At 41.3% G+C, this 14,347-nt stretch overlaps 2 protein-coding genes across 15 annotated transcripts in view; one reads left to right on the forward strand and one right to left on the reverse strand.

Annotated features, from left to right (window-relative positions):
• The window catches only part of ARFGEF1 (ADP ribosylation factor guanine nucleotide exchange factor 1), an 86,072-nt gene extending 81,979 nt beyond the window's left edge, over positions 1 to 4,093 (forward strand). For all 4 annotated transcript variants that reach the window (XM_039702855.1, XM_039702857.1, XM_039702856.1 and 1 more), the window contains 4 exons: positions 19 to 187; positions 683 to 821; positions 1,795 to 1,912; positions 2,654 to 4,093. In XM_039702855.1, the coding sequence (XP_039558789.1) occupies positions 19 to 187; positions 683 to 821; positions 1,795 to 1,912; positions 2,654 to 2,818 (591 nt within the window). In that variant the 3' untranslated portion in view covers positions 2,819 to 4,093. The remainder of the gene's footprint in view (positions 1 to 18; positions 188 to 682; positions 822 to 1,794; positions 1,913 to 2,653) is intronic.
• A 2,632-nt stretch (positions 4,094 to 6,725) lies between these two features.
• Positions 6,726 to 14,347, reverse strand: part of CSPP1 (centrosome and spindle pole associated protein 1) — a 61,950-nt gene continuing 54,328 nt past the window's right edge. For 9 of the 11 annotated variants that reach the window (XM_039702793.1, XM_039702790.1, XM_039702791.1 and 6 more), the window contains 3 exons: positions 11,866 to 11,981; positions 11,563 to 11,713; positions 6,726 to 7,609 (listed from right to left, as the gene is read on the reverse strand). In XM_039702793.1, the coding sequence (XP_039558727.1) occupies positions 7,398 to 7,609; positions 11,563 to 11,713; positions 11,866 to 11,981 (479 nt within the window). In that variant the 3' untranslated portion in view covers positions 6,726 to 7,397. The remainder of the gene's footprint in view (positions 7,610 to 11,562; positions 11,714 to 11,865; positions 11,982 to 14,347) is intronic. The other 2 variants (XM_039702797.1, XM_039702796.1) reach the window with 1 other exon arrangement.

A 14,347-nucleotide genomic window follows, 5' to 3' on the forward strand; every position in this document is an offset into this window, starting at 1 on the left:
CCTCTTTTTTTGCAATAGAGAGATGCAGTAGACTTTGATGTCCATGTGGATACACAGGATCAAGGGATGTATCGTTTCCTAACATCGCAGCAGCTTTTCAAACTTCTCGATTGTCTGCTGGAATCTCACAGATTTGCTAAAGCATTTAACTCAAACAATGAACAAAGAACTGCTCTCTGGAAAGCAGGTGAGTCAGTCCCCCTGAAGAAATACTTTGTGACAGTGTGAATTGACCCAAAAATAGGTCAGAAGTACTTCGATACCAAATGTAAAAGTTGAAGCTTTAGCTTTATAGGCATAGGATTCATAAAGGGAGGAGATCTAAACTGTGGAGGTGCAAATACCTCTGGTTTGCTAAAATTTAAGGTTTCACTGAGGTACAGCTGCCAAACTGATTCTTGCTGTAGGTGTGAGTCCCATGCTTGGAAACTGCAGGCACAAACACAGGTTTCACAGCCACTTGTAAGCTGATGCTAAAAATGGATGCCAAACACAATTATGGCACATATAAATAGGTTAATTTTTATCAATGCTCCCTTGTAATAAATATTATGAGAAATTAATTACTTGAGGTGATTCTTCTGTCTGTGTGCAGAAGATGCTTAGAAAGAGAAGTGGGGGACTGGTAAGAAAGAATGCCAGCTGAACCAAAAATCTAAATGGATGCTTGGAATTCCTGTAGGTTTCAAAGGCAAATCCAAGCCCAACCTGCTGAAGCAGGAGACGAGCAGCCTGGCCTGTGGGCTGCGCATCCTGTTCCGCATGTACACGGACGAGAGCCGCACCAGCGCCTGGGAGGAAGTGCAGCAGAGACTGCTGAAGTAAGGCCCATGGAGCTGAGCCTGGTTGTGTCATTTCTGATCTTAAACAAAGGGGGTGGGTTATTTAAAAGGATAGACCATCTCTGTTTGCAGTAAACTTCTAGATCCAATACAGGTGTGTAGTGGTCACAGCCAGTATTAAGAGTTTTATGTTGTCTGGGGAGTGCTGTGCCTCCAGCTACTGATGCTGTGTCTCATTTTTGTTCTCATTACATGTTGTGCAGGGAGAACAAAGATTTTTTTCACCTTTTTTTGTGTCATGTGGGTAGGTGGGGGCTCTTCTTTAAAAAGGAAAGCAGCTATCACTTAAACCCCATTTTTTTCTTTACTAACCTCAGGTGTTTTAGGGAACTGGCATTGTTTGTTCTCATTTTCAGAAATGGATACTGGGCTCAAGCAGCCCAGTGATCATACAGAGGCCTTTGGCTCTTTGGTTATTGATCTGAATGGTTTTTGTTGATAAAGTTTGCAAGCGACTGTTGGAATAAGGGAGGGCTTTAAACTCAACAGCAACACTTAAGGTTAAGAATTCAAGGTTCACAGCCTAGGAAGCAGAGCTGAAAACTGCCTGGTTATGTCAGCATGACATATTCCTAAATAGGAAGCATTTTGTAGCATACCATCACATACCTCTCAAAGAGCACTTGATACTTTTCAAATACGTTCACAAACAGTATAATCACATTTTGTCAGCTTATTTATTACCTACCTCTCAAAGAGCGCTTGATACTTTTCAAATACAGTATAATCACATTTTGTCAGCTTATTTATTACTGAAGTCCTAGGACTTCGGGTTTGAGTTGAACAAGGTCACTGCTTTCTGTCATTAACCAGGCTTAGTGCAGCTTTCATAAAGCAATGCTGTTCTGCACCAGGGCTTTACACTGCCAGAATTTGCAAAGCCAAAGCTCTCTTTCTGCAGTAGAGCTCAGAAGGAAATGTGAGTTGTTATTTTGGTGTCTTTTGTCTCCAGTGTGTGCAGCGAGGCTCTGAGCTATTTCCTCACTCTTACATCAGAAAGTCATCGGGAAGCCTGGACTAACCTTTTACTCTTATTTTTGACTAAAGTCCTGAAGATAAGTGATGAAAGGGTAAGTAACTGTTTGGAATGATGTTTGAGATGACATGTACAGGTAAGACGTAGTTCCAAACCAGTTCATCACACACAGTTACAGACTTGACATTAAAAGCTCCTGCTGCTCTGTAGACACTCTTGTGTTGAGGGAATGTACATTCAAACTGCACTTGACAGATACTGACACTAATAATTCAGTGTGAAGGTGCAGTGAGTGATAAAATAAAATGTGTCAGAGAAGTTTAAAATGCTGGAATCCTTTAGAAGTGTGTGTTGAATTGTTTTTACCCTCTCCTGCTGAGGAAGACAATTAGTGATGATATTTTATTCAAAGAATTCACTCTTGTTTCTGCTGCCAGTGCTGCTGCAGGTACACATACACCTTGACCTTCTCCAAAGAAATTCTGCAGTAAATAAATCCTTGTTTAATCCCCCTCTAAGAACACTTGGCTGAAATAATTAAGTGATGAAAAAGGCCAGCTGCAAGAAAAAAGCTCATAAAAGAAAAATATTTCCTCTTGGAGAATAAGCATTAGTAAGGAGCTTTGTATAGCTGGTGAGCATCTGTCAGAGTATATCACAGCTGTCTTAGCCTTATTCTGGCACTGCTGATTTCTGTTGTAAAGGTGTTTCTGCTTGTCACTTGGTGGGTTTCTCACCCTCATTTGGGAAGGTATTTAAAATTCTGATTTTGCAGTGTGCTGTCTGAGGTGTACCGATGTATAACAGAGTTCTTTCTTGTTTGTTTTCTCCTCAGTTCAAGGCCCATGCTTCATTCTACTATCCTTTGTTGTGTGAAATCATGCAGTTTGACCTTATTCCTGAGCTTCGGGCTGTTTTGAGAAGGTTTTTCCTGCGGATTGGTGTGGTTTTCCAAATATCCCAACCACCAGAACAAGAGCCTGGAATAAGCAAGCATTAGCAGATAGTGACGATCTCTTTCCGGGTTTATATTCCTCAGCTAAATAAAAGGACCAGGTAGCTGGGCCATTCTGTCTGGATCTCCATATAAATGGTTTCTTTCTCTGGCAACGTGTATCCAAGGGTTAACGGTACAGACGCTTCCAACTGTAATTAAGGCTTGCAACACTCCAGTCCCTCATTCCTGGCGGATTCTCTCTCATCGGTTTCTCTTGCCTGGCTCCTGCTCAGCACAGAGCCAGTTTATAGCACAGTCCCCTTTGTCAGCACGGGCTGCAGTGTCCTTTACTGTCCTAGACAGCAGCATAGCAACAGATGTTTATGGCGGGTGTGAAAGTGAAATGTACCCAAAGAAACATGTATATGTAAAGGTTTGAGCTTCTGCGAGAAGTACAACTCAGGAGAGCTGTATTTTGAAGGATAAAATGTTTATAGTGAAAAGAAAATGGAGATTATTGTTCATGGAAAAAAATATTTAGCAACTATGTCTGATATTCTAAGATTTTTGCACACTCAGGCTGTCTGAGACATTGGTAATCATCCTTCTGTGAAAATGTACAGAGATGCAGATCTGTAATATAAACTCTTTAACACTATACAGTTCTTCCCAAATTATTTTATTTCTGTAATACTGATTTGTTGAAAGCCCATAACTCTTCCTTGTTTACCAAATGCACTAGAAGTTTGGGTTTCTTTTTTGGGTTGTGATTTTTTTTTTCTTCCTTTTTTGTTATTTTTGTTTTGTTTTGTTTCATTGTAGCCCAGAAGTTATTGTTGCTGACTTTTGTCAAGAACAGCGGTAGAAATATCACGACTGACATAACTACCTGTAATATACTTGTTTTAGGGCTTTTAAATATAACGAGCCATTGAAATGATGATCCTTCAAGGACTGGAACTTGAATCACTGCAAACAAGTCTAGGTTGTGTCTGCTGTCAGATGTTTTTTGTTTGATGTAGATTTCACTCTTATGTACAGAATTTAATGTTGGATATATTCAAGTAACAAATCTGGCATGGTTTGGGGATGGTTCAATTTATTGGAAATGTATTCATACTGTGAATTGTGCTCTGATGGTTAACAGACGAGATTGTCAAGCATTCTGTATTACAATGGATGTAGAAATTTTTTTCAGATGGACAAAATGTATATGGTACAGATATGTAAAGTTTTCTATGTAAAAAAAAATTCTGTACAACTTTCTGTACAATATTTGGTTCTCATCTGGCATATTCTAATCAGGTTATAGGTCAATAAAGTTTTTGAACTCTTTCATCAGTGCAATCAAAACCAGTCTAATCCACAGCTACTTGTTTTACAGTTTGCTTTGCCTCTCATGCTTTTGTTTCAAAGGAGCCAACCCCAGGCCCTGGGAGCAGAAAGCTGGGTGCCCTCTGGTCGACTGGGATGCCTCTTCTCACTGTTAGAGACAAATACAGGGGGAAAAGGAGTGGTAAATTAAAAAAAAAATTAAAAGTGGGCAGGGCTGGAGGAGAATAAAAGGGTTACATGACCTGTACATGAACTACAGGTCAGATGGACCCTGTAGTGCTGCACAGATAGAAGCTCAAAGCTGCACTTTGCTCTCTGGGGATTAAAACACAAACACCAAACAGCTGCTGGATAAAGGGGGAAGGGAAGGGCTGGGATTGCAGTTCTGCTGCCTTGGAACACATCAGCCAGCTCAGCCTTGTCAGCATCTTCAATTTTGTTAGTAAGAGTGGGATTGGATTGTTCTCCAGTGTTCCCACAAAACTCCTGACTGGCACAGCAGAGCAGTGTGAAGAGCAAGGTGTGTGAGGGAGCCTCCTCTCTTTCAGGGCAATGTATCTGCCACAGACATTCACAGCAGGCTCCAGAAATAAGTGTAAGCAGTTCAGTGAAATAGCTATTGGAAAAGCCAGAAAAGGGAATTAAAATGCCATGACCTGTGGTTCAGAGTTTGCTCACAAAGTTAATTGGGGTGGAGCACAACCAAATAGCAATTAGCAGAGTCAGAAGGGGTAGAATTGAGGTTATTTGAATTAATCGTAGCCTTTCCTCTTGGGCTGTATTTTACTTGTTTAGTTTGTTGTGCTGTGTTTTAAGGTTAAACTGCTGTGACAGACATAAGGTCTTTGTCTGACAGTGTTCAGTAATAATTTTTTACAGTGAGTATAATGTGTCCCATCCTATTCATTGTCATAATATAATGTGTCCCATCCTATTCACTGTTCTGACCATTACCAGGGTGTCCCTGACACTGCTGCCCTGAGCACTATTGAAACAGCCACTGTTCCTTGTGTGTCTGCCCAAGTGCTTTCTAATCATCTGTGTTCAAGATAGAACAGTGAGTACAATGAATTATCTAAAAACTTGGGCAGTTGGAGTTTTGGGGCTCTTTCTGGTTTTAAACCTCTCTGCTTTATTGTTTTGTTGTGTACACCTCTTTAGTAAGGACATTATTCTTTTATAGCCTGGCCTTCTCAAGCCTTATTTATTGCTCATGTGGACAAGGCTCAGCAGTTAATTTTGGTTCATTGGGAACTGAGCTTTGGTGTCATTGTAACTCTTTTGTGCCTCTCTAGTTCTTGCAGTGCCAGAGCAGCAGCAGGTGTACTCTGGGCATCGTGTTAAACTCTGAATGCTCACATACATGGTAATTGTCAGAAATCTGGGGTCAGGGGCAGAGAATAGGTTCTCTTTTAGTGATCTCAATATCCATCAGGGCTGGGACTGCAGATACGTTTGTTTTGCAGGTGAGGCTGTCATGATAAAAGGTTAGGGAGGCAGAAGGGCCCTGCCAAAAAGCTGAATTTTGAAGAGGCGGAGAGTGCTGAAGAAAGATCTGGAAAGGGAAGATGCAAAGGATTCAGTGTCCCGAATAGTGCCCAAGGGAGGGTAGCTGCAGGGAAGAGTGGAATTCATGGTGCTAAGGGCTGCTGAGCAGTGAGGTTTAAGTCATTTCAGTGGTGTCAGGCCATGGCACAGATGAGCAAAGTAATCCAAAGAGGGCTTGTGCCACATCCTGGCCTTGAACAGGAGGAAAGGAATGCCAGCTTCTGATGGTCTGTGGCATTTATGAAACTTACTGCAGTGAAACGAGGGTGGCTTTTTAGGGGAACACTTCATGCTTCTCTCAGGGGAAAAACTCCCAATTAAAATTAAGGAAATAATAATTAAACTCTGTAGGCAGTTAGATGAAGAAGAAAGGAAATTCTGCATTTAGTCTGGAGTTGGTACAGTGAATGTGTCTCAAAACTTCAATTTGTGAGGCAACTGGAGAGAGCCATCAGGGCAGGTGGCAAAGTATAAAAGCCATAAGGTGGGCTTTGGCATAAGAGCCAAAAACTATATCAAGCATTTTCACAAAGCTATTTCCTCTGTCTCTAGGAAGTCCAGACTGAAGCAGCCATGCAGCCCGAGGTACCTGCTCCAGCCCAGGTCAGGGATTGCACCAGTGCCCCTGCTTGAGTGGCCACTGCTGTCAGACCCACACTGTTGAACCTTCTTACTGTTGAGCTAGAAATTCAGGGTAAGAATTTTCCTGATTTGGCAAATCCTCTCTGGAAAGGAATGTGTAAGCCATGAAGAAGCTCAACACCACACAGGTTTGAAAGTACATCTGTCAGCAAACATTGCCTGCTGTCATCATGGAGCTGCTGTGGCCTTCTGACAGGTTTACAAAAGCTTGAAGGTGGCAATGTAGTAAAAATAAAAGACCTTGTAAAAAATTCTTATTTTCATCAGTGGTTTATTAGGGTCATTCCTTCCCCTGTTGATCAGATTTAGGCCTCTGGCTGGGAATTTCCTAACCAAAAGGAAAGTTGCAGCATTACCCCTGCTTCACTGTGGTTGTGTAGTTCACTGAACTCCTAAAATCTTGCTCCATGTCCTTCTTGCTGAAGCTCTGTGCTCTCAATGAGCAGATTTTTCCATGTGTTTTTATTTCTTTGGGGACAGCCTTAACACTCCAGTTTGCTCATGAGTAGATGAAAGCTGAAGCAAATCATAAATTAAGAAAATTGAAGTTGGCTTTCACAGTTTTTATAACAAAAATAATTTTAGTAACAAAATACTTTATTAACTCTTCAATCAGAACCATAAATATATTCAACAATATCTGTATTTTCAGCACACAACAAGTTAGGGAATGTAAGACACATTGTTAATAGTAATTTTTTTTCCATGAAAGTGTTAGCTGTGCAAGACAGCATCTATCCTGTATGAAAACCAAGTGTCCTTGTTCAAGTTACTCTTTGGGTAAAAACCTAATGCCCTTCTGCTCTTGGGCTGCTCTAATGCCAGAAAGTTCCGAAGTTTTACTATAAACCTAAAAAACATCTTTGATTTAATATCAAATTCACACACACACACCACACTCTGTTTCTGAGGCTGAAACTTAAGTCGTATAAAAAGTGCAAAAGCTGCCAAGCCATTCCTTGTGTCCCACATCACGGAACAGAAAACATCCCCGCGCTCCATCTCCGTTCCACTGCAGCGTCTGATCCTTTATTATTGCTGTCTGCAGTTCCACGGAGCTCCACGCTGCACAGGGGAGAGCTCTCCCTCCCTGCGGATGCCCTGGGGTGCCGGCGGGTCAGCCGTGCGCGGTGGAGAGCCCGTGCCAGCCCCGCGGCAGCGCGGGCTCCGGGGACAGCTTGGCCGAGCTCGGCTGCTCCAGCAGCCGCCGGAGCGTGGCCGACGTTCCCGGCCGCAGCCAGGGCTCCGTGGCCACCGTGTCCGTGGAGCTGGCCTGGGACTGGGCACGCTTCAGAAGGTCGTCCACATCCCCTAAGGAAATGTCATCACCTGGAGAGGAGAGCAACACGTGTGTTAGACGGGACAGAAGCTCTTGCCATCACGACACGGGACAGGCTTGGCTGCAATCAGTGCAGCAATAATGCTTTTAAATTATATATATATAAAATAATGCTTTGAAATGATATCTATAATAATGTTTTGAAATGACATTTCTACTTAGCACTCGTTTGCTGATGTTCTGGGGAACTGGGCCTCAACAGCTCCTCCCAGCAGATCAGCAAGGGGATAAGGATACAGGCAGAGGTGGGTGGGCTCGGCAGAGGGTTCTTGCTTTCCAAAAAGCTTCTATTTAGGGAGAATCAAATCTGTCAGTGGCTGTATGCACAAAAATGCATGGGAAAATAAGGCCATTCAATTACAGTGGCTTGACTGAACCTTGTATAAGCAGTCTTCTACTGAGGAAGAATTGTTACTTGGTATAACAGTGCAAGTCCAAGTCAGCTTGTGCATCACAGCCCAAACCTCAGTGAATGTCATGCTGAAACTAAGCTGGCTAAGTTGGGATCTTCCAGCTACCAAACAAGCCCCACCTAACAAAAACCAGAACTGCCTTGCCTATGAACCTGGGGTCATTATCACTCTGAACTCTACTGTTAATTGTTTCAATTCTGTCAGCAATTATACATACATCTAATACCTCAAACAAATAGTTCTTAGTGTGTATTATCAAACAACATACACTTTTACTGTACATGAAGGGGTATAAAGATCTAAGTTCCTCTATGCTGTTCATTTTTTGGCTTCACAGCGTCTAATTTTTTACTTAAACCAAAAAAAATTATGCAAAATTTCTCTATCTATAACAACTGAAAAATGCAATGTTTTCCTCTTAAAACTGAACCACGTCAATGAAGAGGTTCTGGTTTCTTGGTAATAAAGGTGGGCAGAAACATATTTAAAGACTCTGGATCAAGAAGAAAAAAAAAATCAACATTTTTGCAAAAACATTCTAATTCAAGCAAAACAGAATTGTATAGTCTTTAGTGATTAAATAATTCACCTAAGCAATTAATAATGTAATTTAAGTATTTGGATGATTTTACAAATTTCAGGGTTTTATTCTGCCAAAATGATGACTTTTAAAAATGAGAATTTAAAACAAAGCTTCTGTGAAGAGTCTCATTAAAAACTGAAATTGGATGGGTGTGAGAGCCCAAGGCCTGGAGAAGCAGCAGGCAGGTGTGCAGGGGTGAGGGGAAGGCAGAACTGCACAACCCCACATACACTGGGAGCAAGGACTCAGTTTCCCTCTTTGTCTTTTAGGTGGGATTGCAGGTTCTAAAACAAAATGCCAAATACTTTTTGTTCCAAAAGAACTTGGCAGGAATCATTAGTTCTGTCACATCATACAGACAGTGATCTGATCATCCTCCAAGCCTTCCCAGTCTGGGTAAAACTTGTCTGCAACACTAGAAGTGAGAGCAGACCTCCCTCTCTCTAGGGCCTGTCATCTCCTGTGCTTGAAGCTGGCAGAGTGAACCTCTTTGTCTCCCAAATCCTGGATCAGATCAACTCTCCCATGGGTTGGAACCCACAGTTTTCTGCATATGTAGGTTTAAAGGGGTTAACTGCACACAGCAGGAAAAGAGATACCTAAAGAAAATTAATTTTCTGTTTGCTGCTTTAAGAGATGATATCTAGCAACAATAAAAATAAAGTTGTTTAGAGACAAAGAAACTGTGAATGTCCAGGCCAGAGGGCTGCATTTCCCCACACTTAACTACTCCTGCCTTTAAAACAAGGCCTTTAGATCTTGCAGATGCCAGAGGCAAGATCAGCTGTTCTGCCAGAGCCAAGATCACAGTGCACATCACTGGATCAGACTCACTTGGTGCTGCTTTGAGAAAGCACAGCAGATCAGCTGCACTGCAGAACTTCTTCATGAATTTCAACACTTCACACACTCCCTAAAAAACTGTCCTTAATTGGGACACACATCAAGACTCTTGATAATTAAGTTTGCATGTGGAGGCTGAGGCTAAGGAAAGCTTTTCCTTAGCGTGAAATCCTGGTTTAGAAATGGAATGGTATCTGGATTCCTGCAGAACACCAACAGCAGCACATCTTGTGTGCCCGAATCTGTGAGAATTCCCTCTTCTGTATCTGAGCCCGCTCTTGTTTATGCCCTTAGGAACACACATACCCTGCTTGACAGAGACTCCATCACCCAAATATTCACCAAGTCTAACTCATGGGAGTTTTTTTGGATGGGTAAAAATGAGGAGAAGGCCTGACTCCTTTTGTCTAATTTTCCAATTAAGAAAACAATACTATGATGCCTTTAGGATTGCCACATCAGTGCCATAGGAGAAAGTGAACTGCTGGGAACAGAGCCTCCTTATTGAACCAGATCAGCTTTAGAATTTATCAAAGCCTGTGAATTGCTATCTCTGGTCATTTCAAGGGAAGATAACTGGGTTCCTCAGTTATATATTTGAGAGATTTGTTTTCTCTCAGCAGACTCTGAGAACAGAGGAGAAACGACAGTCCTGGCTGCTCAGAAAGCAAGAGATGCCACAAGGGTCCTTTCAGACTGTTAGGGAAAAGGAGTAAAAAAGCCTGGCTTCACTCACTTTTCCTGTAACATCCCTGAGCACAAGGAGGGAACAGGAGGGCAAGCAGCAGTGCAGCCTGAACAACCACAGCTGAGCAAGAGGATCTATTGCTGCCTTTCCAAGAGGCACAAATGCCAAGGATGAGTGATGGGTCTCCATGTGCTCCAGAGAACAAGCTACATACAGACATATAAATATAGATAGATATACACATACACACATATCAAAATTATATTTATCTAAAGGCTGAAGCTCTGGAGGATGTGACAAACAGAAGGCAAACAAAATAAAAAGTGTAGTGCATTATAAAAGAGGTGAAATACAACAAAAGATACTGAAGTAGTAGTAGTTCACACAGCAAATATATCTGGGTGGAGTAAAATTAGTAAAGAGTTTATTTAGATTATAGAAGAAAATTAGTATGAATGGGGTTTATTTTTTTAGTGACTTAAAACCACAGTGAGATGGTTAAAACAAACAAACAACAAAAAAAGATGAAGTGCTTGTAAGAGTACCCATAGCAACAGAATCAAAAATACTGCCAGCATCTGTACTCTCTTTAAGTTTATGAAAAGGATACTGATACTGTAATTGCCTAAACAGCATAGCAACTACCTCCAAAAAAGGGAGATTTCAGACTCATATGAAAGAATCATTAGCACAAAGTGTATGAACTGGGTCTCAATCCATGTGAGAAATTAAAGGCCATTAATGGTTGCCATGACTGGTACTTCATACACAAAAGGGATCTAGATCAGTCAGCCAGCATTTGGAGATGCTCCAAGACAGCTCCCAGAACCTGATGTAAGAAACTTGGAATGAATTCAAGTGTGTGTGCAGTGAAAGAGGTATCAGTATCAAATACTTACATACTCAAATACTGAACGATGATTAATATTAACAAACCACTAGAATATCAAATTAACTAGAAACTGAAGTACTTCATCATGCACAATTCTCTGGCATATCTTCATGCTGGTTGGACCACAGACATCTGACTCCCAGGAGTGCCAATCAACTCACACAGGCACCTCATCATCATTCACCACTCGGGTGCTTTATTTCTTCACTGCCATTCCAGCTGTGCAGCTGGACATCCCCATCCTGCTGCCCACACTGCAGTGCTGCTCACAGGACAAGCAGGAGTGGCTGGTCAGACAGGAATATGAGAACCTTTTCCTACTCTCCTTCTCTAAACTTAGTCTAAACAAGTTGTGGTGAGGCGCACTGGGGAAGCCCTTGTACCGGCTACAGAGCTCTGTAAGTAACTCCTGCGTTTGATTTGATTGCTCACTGTTCTGCTACATGAAGCCTATTATTATTTGTTCCTTTAATGATTGTAATTACTTAGTGTTCACTACATCATCTCTGCTACAGGGAGCATACCCAAGGAAGGAGATTTCTGCTGGAGCTCAGTCAGTCTGTGCAGTCGTTCCTCGTTCTTGCCTTTCACCTGATCCGCGTCGAGGCTGAAGTTGGAGTGCAGGGAGAGGCTGTCAGGCTGCAGCAAAGGCGTCTGCCCTGGTGGAACCTCCTCCTGCAGGGAATCCAAAATTGCACAAATCCTCCAGTTAAAGAGCATCCTTTTTAAAAGGGCAAATAACTACACGTGTACTCCCTCAGGAGCCATAACACGGAGTCACTGTGGGAGCACAGGAGCTGTCTGACATTACAGCTGTGAGTTCTTACACGTGCAGCACTCTCCAAAGCTCTCTGCTTCAGTCGTCTCCTCTCCCTTGCAGAAAGTGGATGCTGTGGTAATAAATTCACTTCTTCTAAGGCAGAAAACATTTCCCCATTAGCACCTGGAAAAACAGGTGAAATGATTTTCAAAGAAATCTAAATACCAGAGAGTGCTCCAACCTGTTCATGTTTTGAAACAAGCCAGTAAGTTGTACATGACTGTATCACAGGAATGTATTCATTACAAATGTTGTTTGTACCCAGACCTTTAAAGCAAATGAGTACTCAAATGAGCACAGCACCTCTACTTGAAAGGGAGAACACTTGGAAAATCAGAGTCATAAATAAATATGTTAATGAAATATATAATAACATTAGATGGACTGACAGTGTTACATGGAATATGATAACACAAACTCTATGCTTTTATCACACATCCTTGGTCATATCTCTGCCTTTTCATGTAATAAAATGTTAGCATCTGTTCATACAAGAATAAATAACTACACTTTTTGATCATACTTGTATCACATTACAGTGGGAGGAGTTTAATCTCTTTTTATAATACACATGAACCCTAAGATCATGTCTCTGCTTCACACTTGTCTATTTCCCCCTCTTTTGCTGACTCTGGAAACTCGAACACAAACTGTTTCAAACAAGTACTTCTGTTTTTCCCTGCAGGAGCAGGAACCCCAGCCTGGGGCTGGCTGATGCCTTTGCTGCTGCTTGGTGCAGACAGTGGGCTCTGCTTCCTACTGCAGCCCCTCTGCATCTTCAGGAACAGAGCCTCCCAGGAAAAGGAAGGACTCTGCTCAACAAAACCTCTACAGAATCCACTACCACCAAATGCACTTTGTGACAACAAAGTCATGGCTCAGAAAAAGGCTTAGTCCAGTATATCACATATAGTTAAAAAAAAAAATTAAAGGATAAATGTGTGTAAATTCTAAATGTAAGAATTAAACAGTTATTTTGGTTGAAATCATTAGGTTTGAAAAATAAATTTGATTGATATCAAACAAATTCAGAATAACAAAAAGAGGTATTTTTAAAATTATTTTATATTGTCAGTTGTTTTTTCCCTAAAAATACATTTTTTATTCTCCTCTCATATCTTCTCTTCCCCAGTTTCACCAACAGTACTCATGCTCTCATCACAAATGTTTCAAATAAAAAAAACAAAGCATAATTTTGAAATGGTCTAAGGCTAACAAATTACCTATCAGAATTCCAGCTACAAGACCAACTGAACTTCACTATATTCAAAACAGTGCTATTACTTGGAATATAAAAAATGATTTAACAATGTGAATTTGTTAATTTCACAACAAAGGACAAGCTTAAGAATTTATTTGTACCATTATTGTATCATCAGGATCAGATGCTACCTGTTCCTGTAAGCATCTATCATTCAGATGCTGCTGCACAGAGATGCTTTTAAATCACTGCATTAACACTAATGGATTCTAGGGTTTTCAATGAGGCAAAAAAAGGAAAAAAAGAAACTAATTTATTTCTAACTGCCTCAAACACTTTATTTCTAACTGCCTCAAGTTTCTGAGCCCTAGGAGATAAACTCATATGTAATGCTGACATAACAGATGTCAAAATTGAGTTGGATTTTAAACCCAGCCAAAAAAAACCTGAAGCAAAACAGAGGGTAGTGTTACACTCCTCTTAGGAAATGGCAAACACTGTTAAAATACACCCCCTGTATCTCACCAAAGACCCTCAGACAATGTGAGCAGCACAGCTCACAGAGAAGGCAGCCCACAGAGAGAATGACAGTTTTTATTTTTCATTTCAGAGGTGGAAGTCACCAGATTCATATTCAGAATGTTAGTAGCTATTTATGAAGCCCAAACAATGCAAAGGATAACACATTTTTAGTTAATGCATACAGCTCACTATTGAAGAACATAGTTTTCATCAGCCATAAATGATCTGGGGGGAAAATGAAAAAAGGGGATGGGGGGATTAAATATTACTAGGTTAATTTAAACACCTCAGTAAACTGCAAGTACCAGGTGGATGGGAAGAAGAAGAGAAAAAGTGAGAGGACTATAAATATCATGAACCTTAGGAAATAGCCAAGAACACCCCATTACAGAACAGGCAGCCTCACAGCAGATGAAAGGACATAGTTCACAGAAGGCACAGGCTGGATATTTATGCACACAATACTGCTGATGGTGAATAGGGATTCAAAAATGCCAATTCCAATTGGTGAAAGACAACCTGTGAAAGGCCAGCTTAGCAAGGCCTATGAAATGCAATCAGCTACAGGTCACTGGAAGCTGGAAGAGCCCTGCATGTCTGCCCTGCAGCGTGTGCTCCTCTCCATGAGCCTGTCCTGGCTGAGATGGGATATTTGGCTGCAGCCTAAACTGATGGGCTCTCCTGAGGCATCCTTTCACCACTGGGCTGTACTAATACACAGTAATCCTTAACCTGAAAAGGTTAAGGACTGCAGAGAGACTGCAGA

This window comes from Passer montanus, unplaced genomic scaffold (genome assembly GCF_014805655.1).
Source record: "Passer montanus isolate IOZ18808 unplaced genomic scaffold, ASM1480565v1 scaffold16, whole genome shotgun sequence".
Classification (NCBI taxonomy): Eukaryota; Metazoa; Chordata; class Aves; order Passeriformes; family Passeridae; genus Passer; species Passer montanus.